Source organism: Parasteatoda tepidariorum, chromosome 10 (assembly GCF_982258835.1).
Source record: "Parasteatoda tepidariorum strain Cologne lab strain chromosome 10, Ptep-v5.0, whole genome shotgun sequence".
Classification (NCBI taxonomy): Eukaryota; Metazoa; Arthropoda; class Arachnida; order Araneae; family Theridiidae; genus Parasteatoda; species Parasteatoda tepidariorum.
The window spans coordinates 75787881-75806030 of record NC_141764.1 but is presented as its reverse complement, the minus strand read 5'-3'; the positions used below and the strand labels follow the sequence as shown (position 1 = coordinate 75806030).

Genomic DNA, 18150 nt, shown 5'->3' with positions numbered 1-18150 from the left:
GGTATCATATGTAAACTTTTCTCTCCAAGAAGTCAGTTATATAAGAGTAAGTCAGGAAATTTTAAATAAGCCAGTTATCAATCTAGACCAGAAGGAATTGATTGAAGTTTCATTGCAAAGATCTTATTTTTTGGTATGATATGTAAACTTTTCTTTCCAAGAAGTCAGTTTCAGATCAGTAAATCAGGAACTTTTGAATAAGTAAGTTTTCATTCAAGGCTGGATTGAGTTGATTTAGGTTTCATTGCAAAGATCTTATTTTTTGGTATCATATGTAAACTTTTCTCTCCAAGAAGTCAGTTATATAAGAGTAAGTCAGGAAATTTTAAATAAGCCAGTTATCAATCTAGACCAGAAGGAATTGATTGAAGTTTCATTGCAAAGATCTTATTTTTTGGTATGATATGTAAACTTTTCTCTCCAAGAAGTCAGTTTCAGATCAGTAAATCAGGAACTTTTGAATAAGTAAGTTTTCATTCAAGGCTGGATTGAATTGATTTAGGTTTCATTGCAAAGATCTTATTTTTTGGTATCATATGTAAACTTTTCTCTCCAAGAAGTCAGTTATATAAGAGTAAGTCAGGAAATTTTAAATAAGCCAGTTATCAATCTAGACCAGAAGGAATTGATTGAAGTTTCATTGCAAAGATCTTATTTTTTGGTATGATATGTAAACTTTTCTCTCCAAGAAGTCAGTTTCAGATCAGTAAATCAGGAACTTTTAAATAAGTAAGTTTTCATTCAAGGCTGGATTGAATTGATTTAGGTTTCGTTGCAAAGATCTTATTTTTTGGTATCATATGAAACCTTTTATCTCCAAGAAGTCAGTTGCAAATGAGTAAATCAAGAACTTTTAAATAAGCCAGTTTTCATTCAAGGCTAGATTGAATTGATTTAGGTTTCAATGCAAAGATCTTAATTTTTGGTATCATTTGAAACCTTTTATCACCAAGAAGTCACTTACAGATGATTAAATCAGGAAAACAGCTCAAAGCAGCCATTGCAATATGAGTAATTCAAGAACATTTAAGCAAGACTGTTCTCAATCTAGACCCAAATAAGTTGACTTACGTTTCTTAATAAAGACCTTATTTACTGCTACCCTTATATAAGACCCTTCTCTCCCAGGATGACTCGTGAAACTTCGAATGAAGATTTTCTTCAATCTAGACCCGAACTACTTGATTTACGTTTCATCACAAAAGTCTTTCTGTCTGTGGCGTACGTATTTCCTTCTTTCAAAGAAAAATCAAAATGCAGAGAATTGAGAAGAGTGATTTTCGAATATACATCTACAATGATATTTTTTGCTTACGTAAGCATTGATTTGCTGAAATTAATCAAATACTTTTCCGTCTTACCGCTAGGATTGACATTCACGGTATTTATGACAGATTTTTTCAGTTCGGTAATTCGCATTGTTCTTCTGCACAAAAGAAAAGAGATATTTTCTTTGTTGATAAGACTGCTGGGGACGAGTTATGAGCTGCAACCAAACAGAACTTTCAAAAAACGCACTCAACTGCTATCTGGATTTTGCATTTGTTTTATAATTCCTGTAACATTTTTCGCACTAACATTTACCATCTGCCGTTCTAGTTCTGAATCAGCTCTAATGGTGCAAGGAAATTTTTTCGGTTGGAAAGCGCAGAAGCACTGGCAAAACTGTCTAGTCCTTCTAATTTCCGATTTAGTGTGCCTAAACCAAGAATACCTCTTACCGGGATTTGTAGTGGTGCTCTGTTGTTATACTTTAGGGACTCTAAAAGGTATTCTGGTCAAATTTTCAGCAGCTCTACAAGATATAAACAAATCAGTAACACTTATCATGTACTACCAGAAGTATTCTAATAATATAATCAACAGCGTGGAACAATTTGAGAACGCCTTGTCACTTTTAATACTTCTTTTATTTGGTTATATGACTTCTTCGATATTCACGGTTACAACATTTCTGCTGAGGATAAGAAGAGAGAGATTGGAATTAATCGTTGCTTTGCCACAGAGTATTTTGTTAGGAGTGTTCTTAACGGCATTTTATGTGTGCAGTGTATATGCGGTTAATGTTCATAAAGAGGCTTTAAAAGTTAAAAATGGTGTTTACAACCTTGTCGCATTAACGAAATTCGACAATGAAAAACAGAGAAATCTACTATTAACCCTAGCAAACGACTTTCCCGAAAGAGTCATTATAACAGGATGGAATATTTTTAGTTTTACGCCAAGTTTTATACAAAAAGCTGCTGGCAGTATGATTTCATATGGAATTATTCTTTCACATTTCGATAAATAAATGTACTCCTTTTTAAAAAAAATAATAATGGAATGAATTCGTGTAAAATTATCCTTTCACGTTTCGATAAATAAATCTACTCTTTAAAAAAAAAAAATGAATAAATAAAATTTGAATAGTTTTATATTTGAAGAACTGAGTGGATGAACCAGATAAGTGACATTTTCCGAGGGGCTATAATCAGGGTACGACACGAAAGTGGTATCAGAACTATTTTATAATTGCTGATGATGAGCTGATATGACTGAGACTGATGACTCCAGTCACATCAGCTCATCTTGATGTCCTATATTCTTGCTGTATTCATATGAATACTGATTCCCTTGTTAACGACATTAAATCCTTACGACCTCTTGATAGCGTGCGGAAATACAGTTTACCCTAATTTGCCCTTCTCGGCTACTTGATTTTTCTAGTTTTGCTTCTCCCCTTTATTTTTTCATTTACCCTGGCAACTTTACGTTTTGTATTTCAAATCACTTTTGTTTCTTCTTATTCACTCCTGGCAATTCTTTAAAATGGACGTCTATTTTTGAGCGCTTAAGGCATGTGGACTGTTATTTCCTATTCATATATTTTTGAAGCGAATGGTGTTTTTATTAATAAAGTAATATCTTACCGCTTCAGTTTCTCGGAATTATTTATTTAATTCTGATACAGTAAACATATTGAGACGTCCACTTTATGTTATTTCAATGATTAATAAATGCCCGCTAAGTTTTTTATTTAAAAAAAGTATTGACTTTCAAAAATTCGATATCAAAATTCTTTATCAGCAAATCGAAAGTTGGATAAGAGTAAAATGGCGATACCACATCTGCCTTTATGATAAATTTCAAATCTGTAAATGCACCATTTGCCCTTAACATATGAGAAATTTAAAAAAAAAACTCTTTTAAAGGGAATTTCCCCTTAAAGAAATTTTATCAAATATTCGGGAAGTAAAATTTCATGATCATTGGTACTTCTCATAAAACATTATGCAAATAGTTTCTCAGAAAATAATAATGTGTTATCTTTGATTTAGAATTTTTATAAGTCATAAAACGATTTCTCTTCGCTATCAGAGTTGCTATAGATACTTGCCTTTAAAAAAAAACTAACAAAACTTAAGAATAAACATTGAATACCGACAAGTTATTAGTTGAAAGTCAAGCGTATGTTTTTCGGTGATAATAAATAACTTGCCTTATCATTTTCTAGTCTATCTACAAACCAATAAGTGGAAATCTAAATCAAATTTTAAATTTTCAAATTGAAACATGCAGGTATATTTGAGAAATTGTATTTGGTTTTGCATTCTTTTTGTTACTGTTTTCTCTGGTAAGTATCGTTGATAGAAGTGCTCTGTACAATTCATATATTTCTTAAGTATTTTTGCTTAAATTTAACTATTTATTCATAGATGGTATTTTTGAAGACGTAAAAACGTATTATTATCATTTGATTAAGAATCATTTACCCTCAACATCTTGGGTTCTAGGTTAAATTTCTAATTTGTGTTTTCTTGATATTTTTTTTTGTACTTAGCAAAATTTTTTATGATATAGTATTATTAAACTGCAAAATATCTTTTCATAAAGGCAGAAAATAGCAAAGTTGCACTATTAATTAAGAAGAAATAGCACTTGTTTACTTTTAGAATTTCGATGAATTTTTACTCCAAACTTTAAAGCAATAAAATTATCCGATTTGAGGTTTTGAGTAATTAATTTAAAACTACACGTTTCTCAGTTTTTAGATGTTTTAAAATCTAATTTTCGTACATTTTAAACGGATGAAAACTGATTTGGATATCGCTAAAAAATTATTTTAACGTTAACTGCCTAAAAACGAAGATATTTATCAAAAATCTAGAACCATACAGCTGTATACTATTTATTTACTTATCAAAAACTGTTAACTTGTATGTTATATGTTGTATGTTATCAAAAACTGCTAACTGTTAACTTGTTAATTGTATTAGCATGATTTTGTAAAAATGAAAATAATAATGATAGATATTCTAAAATACAGCACGCTTTATATCTAATATTGTGGTTGGGTGGAGACTTTGTATTTAACAGGTATCGAAAGATACTGTCAAATCGAGGAAATATCCATCAGTTTGCTTGTGAAAACTAAATAAAGAGGATTAAAAGCATGCTTAGAATTTTCATCCTTTTGACTGTTGAGTTCGGACTTGTGAGAATCAAACATAGAGTCCACCATACTATATAAAAACCTATATTAGCATTGGAAATATAGCAACAGTAGTTATTTACTAACATAATAAATAACAGAAGAAAAAAACATCATCACACAAACATAGAAAATCCTCGTGCAAAGACAAATAACTCTTTTTCTTGAGTCAGTACGCACATTATGTCGGTTGACTAAGAGTTAAAGATTGAATTTCGATGACTCACCTTTCACCTTTAAACTGTTACTATTTCAGATAATTGTATCATTGATTTACTTGGAATTTTAATTTATATTTCAATTAACTTTTCATGTTTAATTTAACCTCTACTATTTTACAGCCAATTTATGAAAATTTAAAAATCTGAGGAAAAATCTATCGGCAAATAACGTACCTTGAGTCAGTTCGCACATTATGAAAATGAAGTTACGTCGGCTGACTAAGAGTTACAGATTGAGTTTCGATGATTCACCTTTAAACTTTTACTATTTCAGATAATTGTATCATTGATTTACTTGAAATTTTAATTTATATTTTAATTAACATTTTATGTTTAATTTAACCCATACTATTTTAGCTAATTTATGAAAATTTAAAAATCTAAAGAAAAATCTATCGGCAAATGTCGTAACTTGAGTCAGTTGGCACATTATGAAAATGAAGTTATGTCGCCTGACTAAGTGTTAAAGATTGATAAATCGATAATTCCCCTTTAAAATTTGACAATTTTAAATCATTTTTTCATAGATTTACTTGAAATTTTAATTTATATTTAAATTACCCTTCCATGTTTAATTTAACCTATACTATTTTATAACCAATTTACATAATTTAAAAATCAAAGGAAAAATCCATCGGCAAATATCGTACCTGAAATTAATTCACAGCCCAGTAAAACTTCAATTTTGAAGAAGTGTTTGCAATTTAATGGAGGATTTTGACATTGTTTGGTGAGCAATTATGTTAGCCAATTCAATCCCATAAGGATTTTTCACACACTGGACTTGAATAAATTGTAATATCAAAACTAAGTTAATGGAACTGTAAGCATAGAAGTTTTATACATAAAATTTAGAATTTGTTTTCTTTTACTTATACTTAATTAAGCATATCGATTACTTTTGTACAGTTTTTTGTAAAAAGGACCATCCTGAATAATTTTTGATCTAATGATCGGATCTTCACGTTCTAGGACTCAATCTTAACGGCTAGAAAAGGTGAGCTCAAATATGCTAATTAATTAGTCTAGACGATATTTTAAATTAAGAAATCAGACACAAAATCGTACTATCTCTGAATAAACATACCCGTTTTCCAACGAATTCGGAATTCTTGTCCCTAAAATATAGGGGTAGCCACATTCTGAGAAACATATGGTCTCCATAGTTTGATCAGGAGAGTTGTGCGAAGTTTGAATCCCTTAATGTTATTTTTACTTCTTGCGTATTTCGCCATATCTCGAGAACTTTTAAAACGAATTGAAATATTCTTACACTTACTTATAAAATTCGTTTATCCAACATAAATTCTATACAAAAAATAAATTTCAGTACATATTTATTGCTTTTTATTATTTTATTTATTAATACTCGACAAAATTTTGAATTGTAAAGTATACAGTTTTTTATATCACTTTAAAGTATTTAATTTAATCTGGCATATCAAGTATTGAATCATCTCGATAGGAATATTTAAATTAAAGTTTCCTCTTCGAAAAGGAACCATGTTGAACTAAAATCCATCGAAAACCACATATTTGCATAACATAGTACCCTAATTACCTCCAGATTTAGCGTATAAAAATGACTAATTGCTTATCTCAGTATAATAAATATCCCTTTTCTTAGATAACAATAGGCTGCAGAAATCAAAATTTTCAGTTTGTGAAAAAATGGTACCTGATAGACATTTTTTCTGAAATCAGCATCTAAAAATCTATCAGTATCAGTTAAGGGTTTCGAAACGCATTTTTTGATAGTAGACTCTTGCGTAATTTATAAAGCATTTGTAAAATAAACATCAGCATTTTGTTTTGTCAAAAAATTCCTTGCATATTTCTTCTCGAAATTTATAAGAGCTTTTTAAATTACTTAACTTTTATATTCTATGATATAATATAATAAAAATATATAATCAGCGTAATAGTAAAATTGTCTACCTGTCATTTTTATAGAATCGTTTCATTTTAATAAAGCATATATATATTCCAAGTATCTGTAATATTCTTATGTAATACTTTATTTTATTTTGATATAACTTATTGGTGCAAAAAATTACAATTTTCAACCATAAACTGTTAAGTTTGTAGAAAAAAATACGAAACTAATCGAGTGTTTGACTTATATTATTAACTTAGAGCATTTGATTGGTGATACTGAAAAATATTAAAAGATTAACAATTGTGTTTGATAATCACCGATCTCTAGGAAATAAAAAATACGTTCATTTGGCTATTTTTTACTGGGCCAGGTATTCGAACAGATTTGCACTAAATTCTATATCGAATAACATAATAACACCAGTTTGCGATGCAGGAAAATAAGCAACTGATACTTTGAGCTGATTTCGGGGTCAGATATGGTAATCACGCAAAAGATAAGTTGGAATAAGCATCTGTTGCTATTTTTCTCATGCTTATTGAAATAAAATGAAACTAAATTTTTCATGCATCTATTCGGATTTTCAATTATTTTATATTTCAGATTTTAATAATCTTTAATAACTAGCCGTAAAAAATAAAACTGTTTCTAAAATTAAGAATTGCGTATATTGTAAAATACCTAATTATTTTAAAGGAAGCATAATGATAAAGACAGATTTAACAAAAAAATATTGAATGAAATTCTGTTACATTACAATAAAATGTCAACACTCCTTTTTGAAAATTACGAACTGTGAGTAATATCGCTAATAATTCTTGGAAAGAAGATTAATCTTTAACTCTCAACTGAAAATTAAACTCTTTGAATTTCCGATCAAAATTAAAATAATTCAGCGAAATTAGTGATGTAATAAGCAATATCGTTAATATTTTCCAAGAAAAATTAGCAATTACTCCATATTTTTCTGTCTCAACACATGCTCTGGCGTCCCGATCGTTGAGAAATGGTGAGAAGGAGATCAAACACACGCAATTTCAGGTAGCTGAAAAACAACATCTTCAAACAGATGTCATTCCTTACAATTGCAGTGCCAAGTTATGCCATTTTTGTTCAATTTGCCATTGTAGTCCACAGAGGTCTACAAGGAAAGTAACTCTTCAATTTGAAAATATTGGGCCGAGCTTGATCAAATTCTTCATTTTTTTTTTTTTTAAGCAAAGAAATGTAATAATGGAATTATACAATACAAATACAAATAAGAAAATTATTTTTAAAGTATGAAAATCACTCATTTCTAAAAAAAAATGAATGGATTCAAAACAAATTTGATGGCTACAAAAATTTTAAATCCTTGACAGTAATCATTATGAAAAAACCCTAATCCGAAAACTAATTAGCTTCTGATTTCTAGTTTTGTTTTTAACTGTCTTTAGAAACAAGTTATAGATTTTACCATATTATGTTTTTCCTTTTAATAATCTACAAATAAAGAGCTTTATTTGTTTAAATTTATGAAGTTTAATTTGTTTAAATCATAATATTTCAATAATACAACAAAGAGAAAAAAGTGAGATATCATTCATTCATTTATGTGTAATACACGTTTGAGAATCTATTAAAAAAATATTGAAGTTTGAAATACTCAGCAAAGTTTCTAAATCTTATTTTTAAATTTCAAGCTTGCCATATATTTTTTCGAAATCATGCTTAATGTATTATATATTTCATATGGTTTTAACCATAACAATTGTGGTTCTAACCAACGAATGAAAATGTTCTACAAATTTTTAAATTATTTTTTTAATTAATTCTTATTTATTAATTATTAAAAATAATGTATTGGAAAGATAGTTAAATAGTATTTAATTATTATTATTAAACATAAATCGACAAGCTCAAAATTCTGCAAATCAAAATGCTAGTAGAGACGAAAGGGATATCTTACACATAAAACACATTAAAAATCGTCAAGTATTTTTCTATGAAAATTAAGAATCCAAAATTATCATTAGCCCATGAAAAATAAATTGTTGATTTATATTCTAATTAACCAAATTTTAAAAAATATTTAACAGCATAGAAATTTGTAACATTCTATGCTGTGGTGAACTCAAGATGGAAAAATAAATATTTAGCATACCATTCAGAATAAAAATATAACAAAACAGTGATTCTTAGAGAAATATCCTTTAGATAATTTTAGTTCAGAATAATTTAGTTTGAACACTTACTTAATGGAGTTAAGCATTCTCACTCTTCCATCATTCGAGACTGAAACAATTCTGCATTGTTTTCTTTATTTTTAAATATCAAATTGAGCCCGGATTACGTTAAAGTTAGAAAATGTAATAACATCATTCATTTTTGACGAACGTCTTTAAAAAATTCCACTTTTTTTGAAAGATTGTTCTATCCTTGTGTTTTTTCTTCTGCAATTGTGTTCTTTCTCCCCTCTCCCTCTTTTTTAACTTAAAAATCTTTTTACTTCTCGGATTTTCTAAAAACGATTATGATAAGTGCTTGTAGAGAGAAACCGATTGCAGATTTGAAAACAGCGACGTAACAGACTCCTTTCTAACTTAAAAATCTTTTTATTTCTCGGATTTTCTGAAAACGATTATGATAAGTGCTTGTTTGAAAACAGCAACGTAACTTAAAAATCCTTTTCTAACTTAAAGATCTTTTTATTTCTTGGATTTTCTGAAAACGATTATGATAAGTGCTTGTAGAGTGAAACCGATTGCAGATTTGAGAACAGCGACGTAACTGACTCCTTTTTTAACTTAAAAATCTTTTTATTTCTCGGATTTTCTGAAAACGATTATGAAAAGTGCTTGTAGAGAGAAACCGATTGCAGATTTGAAAACGGCGACGTAACAGACTCCTTTTTTGACGCAAAAATCTTTTTATTTCTCGGATTTTATGAAAATGATTATGCTAAGTGCTTGTTAGAGAGAAACCGATTGCAGATTTGAAAACAGCGACGTAACAGAGATTTTTGAAAATATCTAAGATCTTTTCAAAAAGCTCTTGTAACAGAAAACAAAGAAAAATTTATTCCCCCCAGTGCTATTGATAAGTTTGGAGTAGGCAAGCAATTTTTCGGAGCAAATAATTTTTTTAAGACAAAAAAATAAGCGATAGTTATAATTTGTTTTACCCTATCAAAACTGAAATTTGGGGTTTAACATCTAAATTTACATAAGGTAGACGCGGTGAAGTAGTAAAGCTGCCCACACATTTCATCTTAACTGAAATTATGTAATCGTGTTAAATAACCCAAACAAAAATACTTTCTAATTCTAACAAATCACTAAATAAAAGTGTGTGTGGAATATCAAAACTGATTGTCTGATGATACTTAGAAGTTGTTCCTAATCATCGCCCTTCATCTGCTTTTTTTATTTCCTCATACAATCAGATTTTGATGTTCTGTACACTCACCTTCCTTTATGGTGATTTGTGAGATTTCAAAAGCGTTTTTTACTTTCTTTGTCCAAACATTAATTTGCCACTCTAAATGTGCAAACTTTTCTGTCTTCATTGTTGAAAAAATTCTAGAAATATACATATTAAAGGCGGTCTTAACAAAACACCGTGTATAAGTTTAATATTTCAATCAGTAATACTGAATAGAAATTAGAAACAACGCAGGCACCATTTTACTACTTAATGCCTCATTTATAACTATCTTAGTAGATTGGGGCTTTTATCAGTTGTATTTTAATTTTTAAAAACACTTCACTACTTTTTTTCTCTACTCTGTATTGTAGCCGAGTTAGGAGTAGATAGGTGGGTATTTTATTTACGTCATACTAGAGCTGCGCAATGGATTATTCCCAGTTAGAAGTAAATAAACAGGGTGCGTAGCGTTTTTTAAAAGTGCTTAAAGGTGCTTATTTTCGTTTTTTAAAAGCCCTTGCTTTTAAACAGTGCTTAATTTTCCCTTTTCCGAAATGTGATTTTTTTTTTACCATGTTGATTTTCGCCACAAATTATGCAAAAAGACATTGTCCTATTCAACGTTTTTACAATTAATTCAACCCCAATCTATTTCGGCGAACCGCCGGTCTGTAGTGTATGAAAACACCATTTGTTTTACATGTTTGATTAAATACTTGAGGGTCCGTATACGGAGCTTATACCACGGAGGTATACCCGTATACCAGCTCCGTATACGCACTTGCGTATACGGAGCTGGATTCAGTGTCAAGGATTTTTGACTCTAATCTGCAACCCTGGTGCATTTTGCGAGAGATTCTCAATTTCAGGCTTCATTTTCCGTACTCTGTTATAGAATCGAAAAATCTCTCGAATTTTTGTTGATTACGGGGACCAACTAAACATTCTCAATTTTTTTTTTCTATATTTGCGATAAAAAAAATTTTTCATTTCTCTTGTTAATTTCATCGTTTGTGACTCACCATCGTCTTCGTCACTGTAAATAAAATTGGATAAAACCATCAATTGTCAAAAACTTGCCAACCCTGCCTAATTATGATATTTTTCAAAGTGCTTAAAAATATTTTCGAGTGCTTATTTTTTGCTGAAAAATTAGGCTACGCACCCTGATAAACAGGAACAATAAATAATGTGGAACAATATTTCCCTATCAGTATTCTTTGAATCAGATTTTAATAAAAAGATCTACTCATTTGGATGCTTACTTCATACATCAGACACTTTTTGGGTAACAAAGGTCAAATGATTTTCGCTTTTCTATTATTTAAATGGTTCATGCATAAGGGTACATTAAAAGAATTAATACTAAAAAAGTTCTGTTAGAATTCTTACATAAGATTTCAGTTAACGGTGTCATAGAAAATTAAATCCTATCCCTATGTGGCCCTTCTAATCAATCTTCAATCTCCATAATTGTTCCACTTTTTTTTCTTCTTAATTTTTTTCGTTAGAATTAGTTTAATGCTATTTAAAATCGTTGCAATGAAGATTTTCATTAAAAAAAAAATATATGGTTTAAAAAATGCAATACCAGTTTATAGCTGTATTTTTTATCATAGGGTGTTCAAAAAGATTCCTTTCCATTCGTAACTTATAGCAAGTCTCTCAAACCTCTAAAAACTACTGAGAAATCGCGTGAATAAGTATTTCTTGAGAAAATCTTAAAATAAGTATTTCTTGGGAAATCTGAGAAGAAAAAAAAAATGAGTCACTATAGAATTGTTTCGATTATTTTGTCCAACTACTGTACTTTTAAAAAGGGTAAATAACAAACTTTTAGTTCGTTTTATGTTTTTTTTAAATATATATAATTTGCATTACTTTGGTATAAGAAATGCAAATCTTATCGAAAATACTTTACTTAGAACAAAATGTTTCAACATTTTCGTTTTATTTTATTAATGGACCGCTAAACAACTCAAAACCAGGGCTCGCTCTAAGGATTTCTAATTATTAGCCAGTAAATTATCCAAATATCAAAAGTATTCCTCAATTTTCCAAAAATCTTCGCCAAATGCAAATCTTATAAAATTTTTATTATTAATTTTTTTCCCATAGAAAGCTATTTTACAGTAGTTCGTTTCAGGCTTATATTATTTGCCCCTAATTCTATTTGGTTATGCGGCGCATCTACCGGAAATTACTGTAATCAATTAAAAAATACTGATTAGTTTAGAAAAATTCATTTTGGCGTAATTTTGAGGATCGAATAATTTTTTCCAGTGGAAAATATTATTCGCCAAAACACAATTTTATTCGCCGAATTTATGATTTTATCGCACTTAGCGAAGTGGCTAAAGCTTAGCGCGGGCCCTGATAACAGTTTGATGTCTATCGAAATTTTTAATAGTATTGTTGCATTAAAAAAATAACCACTATCACTTAGGCAATATTCTCTCACATTTATTATTTTAATCAATATTTTAAATTCTATTATTTAAATCTAAATTCATCAATATTTTAAATTCTATTATTTAAATCTAAATTCATCAATATTTTAAATTTGTAATCGAGTTCAAGACTTCCACAATCAATTAATTTTGAAAAAGGATTTCAATAACAAAATCACATGGAATAATGCCGCTATACTTATTACAGGACTATCAGGACAAAAAGGAACCCTGCTTTAAACTAAATATTCTTTTATTATAAAGCAATCCTGTAATATTAACTTAATAAATATTTTATGAACTTATTATATATTTATAATATTTTATGAGAAATATATGGTAAAGGATATACATCCTAACCGCTCTGCAATTATAAAACATTAAATAAGTTATAATTTACTTTTTTACAAGCTTTATAAGCAATATTTATAATTGTTATAACAGTTAAAAAAATAATTAATTACATTAATTTCTTTAATTGTTTCATTTTAACATATGAAATTGAAATGATGAATACAAAACTGTTATTAGATATTTATACAATATTACTGGACTATCTATTTGGCGAAAAACATTTAATTTTATAGAAACCAAAAGTTTAGTAGAAATTTAAAAAACGAAATTCCGTGTTAAAATGCATTGATAACCAAACAAAATGATTAAGTTAAAATTTTATCCCAATAGATTCTGGAATTAAATCTGTGTTAAGACAATTGAAGATTTTGGATTCTTTTTAATCGTATAACTTCAAAATTTTGTGTAACAACCTATTTATCATTAGAAATAAAAATAGTAGCGTTGCAATATAAAATCTACTGAAAATTGGTTACATTGCAACAGAAGTGATAAATCGTAACCAAAACAAATAACTTGAAATAAACAAACATTTTTCTGCAATCTCAATTAGGATCCAGGAATAAAAATTTAAAATATTTCTGGAAAAAAAAACCCGAAAAAACCCAGCTTTCTGAACTGGGCTTTATAAAAAAATAATAATAAACGATGGAAACTGATTGACATAGGTACCATTTACATCAGTCAGTTTCCATGTCTTTATCGTTAAAAAAAATATTTCAGAAATATTTTCACCACTAAATTTAGTAAGAAAAATAGAATCTAGTATTAAAGATATTTCAAAACGTGCATATTTTGTATAATAACAATATATTTGTTGTTTTGATTGGTGAATCACTGCCACTAACTCTTGGAATTAACTAAGATATTTAAAAAAAGAGAGAGAGAAGTACAAATTTAAATTTTTTTTTTGTTGACAGATTCAGATCAAGGGTCTCTTCCGAACGATTTACTAGCCAGAGAAGATAATTTCTTCGACATCTTTTATGATGATAACCCAAGTCAGTTGCAATTAGGTGACTCACCTGATGAAACATCGGAAAAAATAGAAGTTTCTCTGTCCAATAACACAGCTGATTCTACAGAAACACCATTACCTGAAGCTTCCACAAATACTTTAAATGAAACAAACATTACAATTCCTAAAGATTCCACAAAAGAATTGCCTACAGATGAGACAGCTTCTACAAAAGATGACTCAATAGCAACAAAGTCATTTACAGATGGGCCAGCTTCTATAAATGATGACACAACTGCAGCAAAGGATTCATTTACACTTGGGCCAGCTTTAACAATAGATAACTCAATTGCAACAAAAGATTCATTTACAGATGGGACAACTTTTACAACAGATAACTCAATTACAACAAAGGATTCATTTACAGATGGGCCAGCTTCTACAACAGAGGACTCAACTGCAACTAAGGATTCATTTACAGATGGGCCAGCTTCCACAACAGAGGACTCAACCGCAACTAAGGATTCATTTACAGATGGGCCAGCTTCCACAACAGAGGACTCAACCGCAACTAAGGATTCATTTACAGATGGGCCAGCTTCCACAACAGAGGACTCAACCGCAACTAAGGATTCATTTACAGATGGGCCAGCTTTTATAACAGATAACTCAACTACAACAACAAAAGATTCTACTTCAGACCTGCCAGCTTCTTCAACCGACAGCTCATCTCCCACTATAAAAAGTTCTACAGAAAAGCCAAAATCTTCAACCATTAACTCATCTTCTACAACGGAAGGTTCTTCTACAGAACAGCCAAAATCTTCAACCGTTAACTCATCTTCTACAACGGAAGGTTCTTCTACAGAAAAGCCAATATCTTCAACAGTTAGCTCATCCCCCACTAGCGAAGGTTCTTCTACAGAACAGCCTACTACTACAGAAAAGCCAATATCTTCAACCGTTAGCTCATCCCCCACTAGCAAAGGTTCTTCTACAGAACAGCCTACTACTACAGAAAAGCCAATATCTTCAACTGTTAGCTCATCCCCCACTAGCAAAGGTTCTTCTACAGAACAGCCTACTACTACAGAAAAGCCAATATCTTCAACCGTTAGCTCACTCCCCACAACCGAAAGCTCTTCTACAGAACAGCCTACTACTACAGAACAGCCTACTTCTACAGAAGAAGGGACTACGATTTCTCCAACACCTAAACCACCCATGCCTGCAGGAATAGTAGCCATTATTGTTATAGGAGTTACACTATTTATAATCTTCTTGATAGGTTTAGTGTACTACCTTATAAAAAAAAGGAACAGAAGATCAGAATACACACAGCCTTTAGACCCGTGAAATGCATGTTTTTATGTATATTTCATTGCATTCAGAAATAGATAAATAAAATTAAGTCATGTAGTGCTAACACAGTTGTTAATTTAAAAAATAATAGCATAAATAAAGTTTTTAAAAATACTGAGTTAAATAAAATATGTCATTGAAAAAAAGTCAATTTTTTAATACATTGTTGAATTAATGAAAAGCTTCAAATTTAAAGCTTACGTGCGACACTTTTTGCAGAATGAAGACAGTATATAAAGAATATTTAATTTAAAAAATAAATATTTCCTCTTACATTCAAAAACAATTATTAAAATAAAATGTAAGAAACGATAAAAAGTTTAATAAAAAATTTTTTTCTTTAAATAAGAAAACAAATATTAATTTGAACTGATAGTTAATGAAAGTCAATTTCATCAATAAATAGATGATAAAAAAATAGTTAAAACTTCAAGAAAGAAAATTTTTCATTAACACTAGGACGACCAACATTTCTGATTTTGAAAACATATTTGATTTTGAATTCTAATATCATTACAAAAAGTTATTTTTATTATTTCTAACATTCTACTGTACTTTAAATGGTATTTTTTTAATTCTATGAAACAGTTAGCTTTATTTTCAGGAAATACGCTTTAATTCATATCTGAAAGGAAAGAAGGCTAACTGGATGTATTCTGGAAACCGCTTGTGTCATATACAATCGGCTTATTTGATAGAACACATCAACGATTGACTGAATTTAAATTTACTAAATAAACTTAGCTTTCCAAAAGATATTCAGGGTTATAAACTCCATAAACTCTTCCTCAGTTAGGTATAATACTCATGATGCGGACATATCTGGTAAGAAAAAAGGTTAATTGGCCATACTCTGGAAACCGTTTGTATCATGACTTATTTGATAGAACACATCTACGATTGACTGAATTTAAATTTAGTAAATGAACTTATCTTTCCAAAAGATATTCAGGGTTATTAACTATATAAACTCTTCCTCAGTTATGTATAATACTCATGATGCGGACATATCTGATAAGAAAAAAAGTTAATTGGCCATACTCTGGAAACTGTTTTGTCATGACTTATTTGATAGAACACATCTACGATTGACTGAATTGAAATTTACCAAACAAACTTATCTTTCTAAAAGATATTTAGGGTTATAAAGTAAATAAATTCTTCCTTAGTTAGGTATAGTACTCAAGATGTAAATATTTTTTTTGGTTTACAATAGTTTATAGTAATAATGCTTGATCCAATACTAAATTATTTAAAGAAAAATATATGATAATTGTGGCTTGCTAATTGAGGAAATATTCTTCAATTTAGCCGTATTGTAACAATAAAAAATCCTTTTTGCCCTTAAAAAAATTTTCGTTGTGAATTTTCTTCCCTTACAAAGAAACGGATCAATAAATTTCCTAACAACATATTCACCAGGCTGCCTACTTCTGTCTTCATCTTTTCCTAGATGCATCAAACAATTGAAAAAATGTAGCTGTCAAGTTCCATAGAAAGCCTGAGATTTAATAAAAATTTCTCAGGGTAATTTTCCATGCATTGAATGAATTTTAAACCTGCTTTAGACAGCAACAGCTGTTTATTGATTTTTATTAGTTTCTCCAGCTATAAATTATAAATAATTTTACACAATCTTTATCATTTCTCGAATGGAATTACGAATTTGCCGAAGCCGTTTTTGTGCTCATATCTCAAAGCCATATGAAAAGAACTTCATTCCAGGAGGTTGGTGAGCAGTAACGAGCAGGAGATTGATCTCCTTAGTGAACAAAAAAAATCTTGTACTGTGTCAATATAGACAAGCGTGTGTGCGAATAAAATAAAGATAAGCAATGTAAGCCAAAGAATGTGGCAGGTCCGAGAAATACACTCAAATCTCTATAGTGATCTATGGTCGTTCTAAGTAGGACTTCAATTTATCAGTTAATCCTAATAACATTTTCTTCTACTGCTTTTGAAGATCTCAAAAATTGAAGAAAAGAAGTTAGCTATTATAATTATTTTAGGACTTAACATTCCTCAACAATGATTTGCAGACAAAACTAACACCCTGGATGTTCTATTGTTAAAGGAGATATAAATTAATTTTTTCTTTTAAAACTCCTGAAAAGAAACATTCAAAATTCAGGAATGTAAAATTACAAAAATATGTTTTTTTTTTCCTTTGGGAAAATAAATTCAATATTTCACTGATAATTAGTTGAAAAAAGTCCAATTGAATAAAGAAAATTATAGGAATGTAAAATTATAAAAGACATACTTAATTGCAAAATAATTTTTTTAGCCTAAAGAAGTAATAAATTCACTTTGACAATAAAAAAAATATTAGAACATTAAAAGTAAAAGTTATTAAATAAATATTAAAATAAAACATTATATAGATTTTATAAAACATATTCAAGAGAGTAAATAAAAAAATATACTCTATGAAATCAAAAAATATACATATATTATGTATTATTTTATATATAATATATATTTATAAAACTATGATATATATTCTTTTTAATACTCTGCAAGTCAAAATGTATAAAAGCCAAAATTACGAATAAAATAAAGTAGGGTTCATATTCAATTTCTAGAAGAAAAAACTTCCTGAGTTTTTTTCTGAGTCTCCAAAACAACAGTTTACAGTATACACAATAATGCAGCATATCGGTTAAAGGAAAATGGTAATAAGTTTGGTAAACAAAACATATTGGTGAAAAAACGAAAGATAAGCATTTAATATCACTAGGAATGAAACACACATTGTCTCTGGTTCAATCTTAAAAAAAACTAGTGGTTACTATTTATTTTAAATTTTTCTTAATAAAAGAATTAAAAAATTAAAATTATTTTTTCAGGTAATCTTTCTTCCAGGCAAAAATTAGGCATAATTTTTATCTACTCTGCGATTCCCCAAAAAGTTTCCTGCATTTCACATTTACCCCCGAGATGAGTGTACCTGTTAAGTTAAACATGGGGGAAATGTATATAATTGTAAAAAATGTATCAAAGATTTTTAAAAAAAAATATGAAACATTTTTTTTCAAAAAAAGTAA

At 29.1% G+C, this 18150-nt stretch overlaps 1 protein-coding gene across 1 annotated transcript in view; it reads left to right on the top strand.

The window, feature by feature from the left end:
• Positions 1–15232, top strand: part of LOC107437997 (uncharacterized) — a 49140-nt gene extending 33908 nt beyond the window's left edge. The window contains exon 4 of the mRNA XM_087152849.1: positions 13704–15232. Within this exon, the coding sequence (XP_087008975.1) occupies positions 13704–15097 (1394 nt within the window). The 3' untranslated portion in view covers positions 15098–15232. The remainder of the gene's footprint in view (positions 1–13703) is intronic.
• Positions 15233–18150: the final 2918 nt, after the last annotated feature.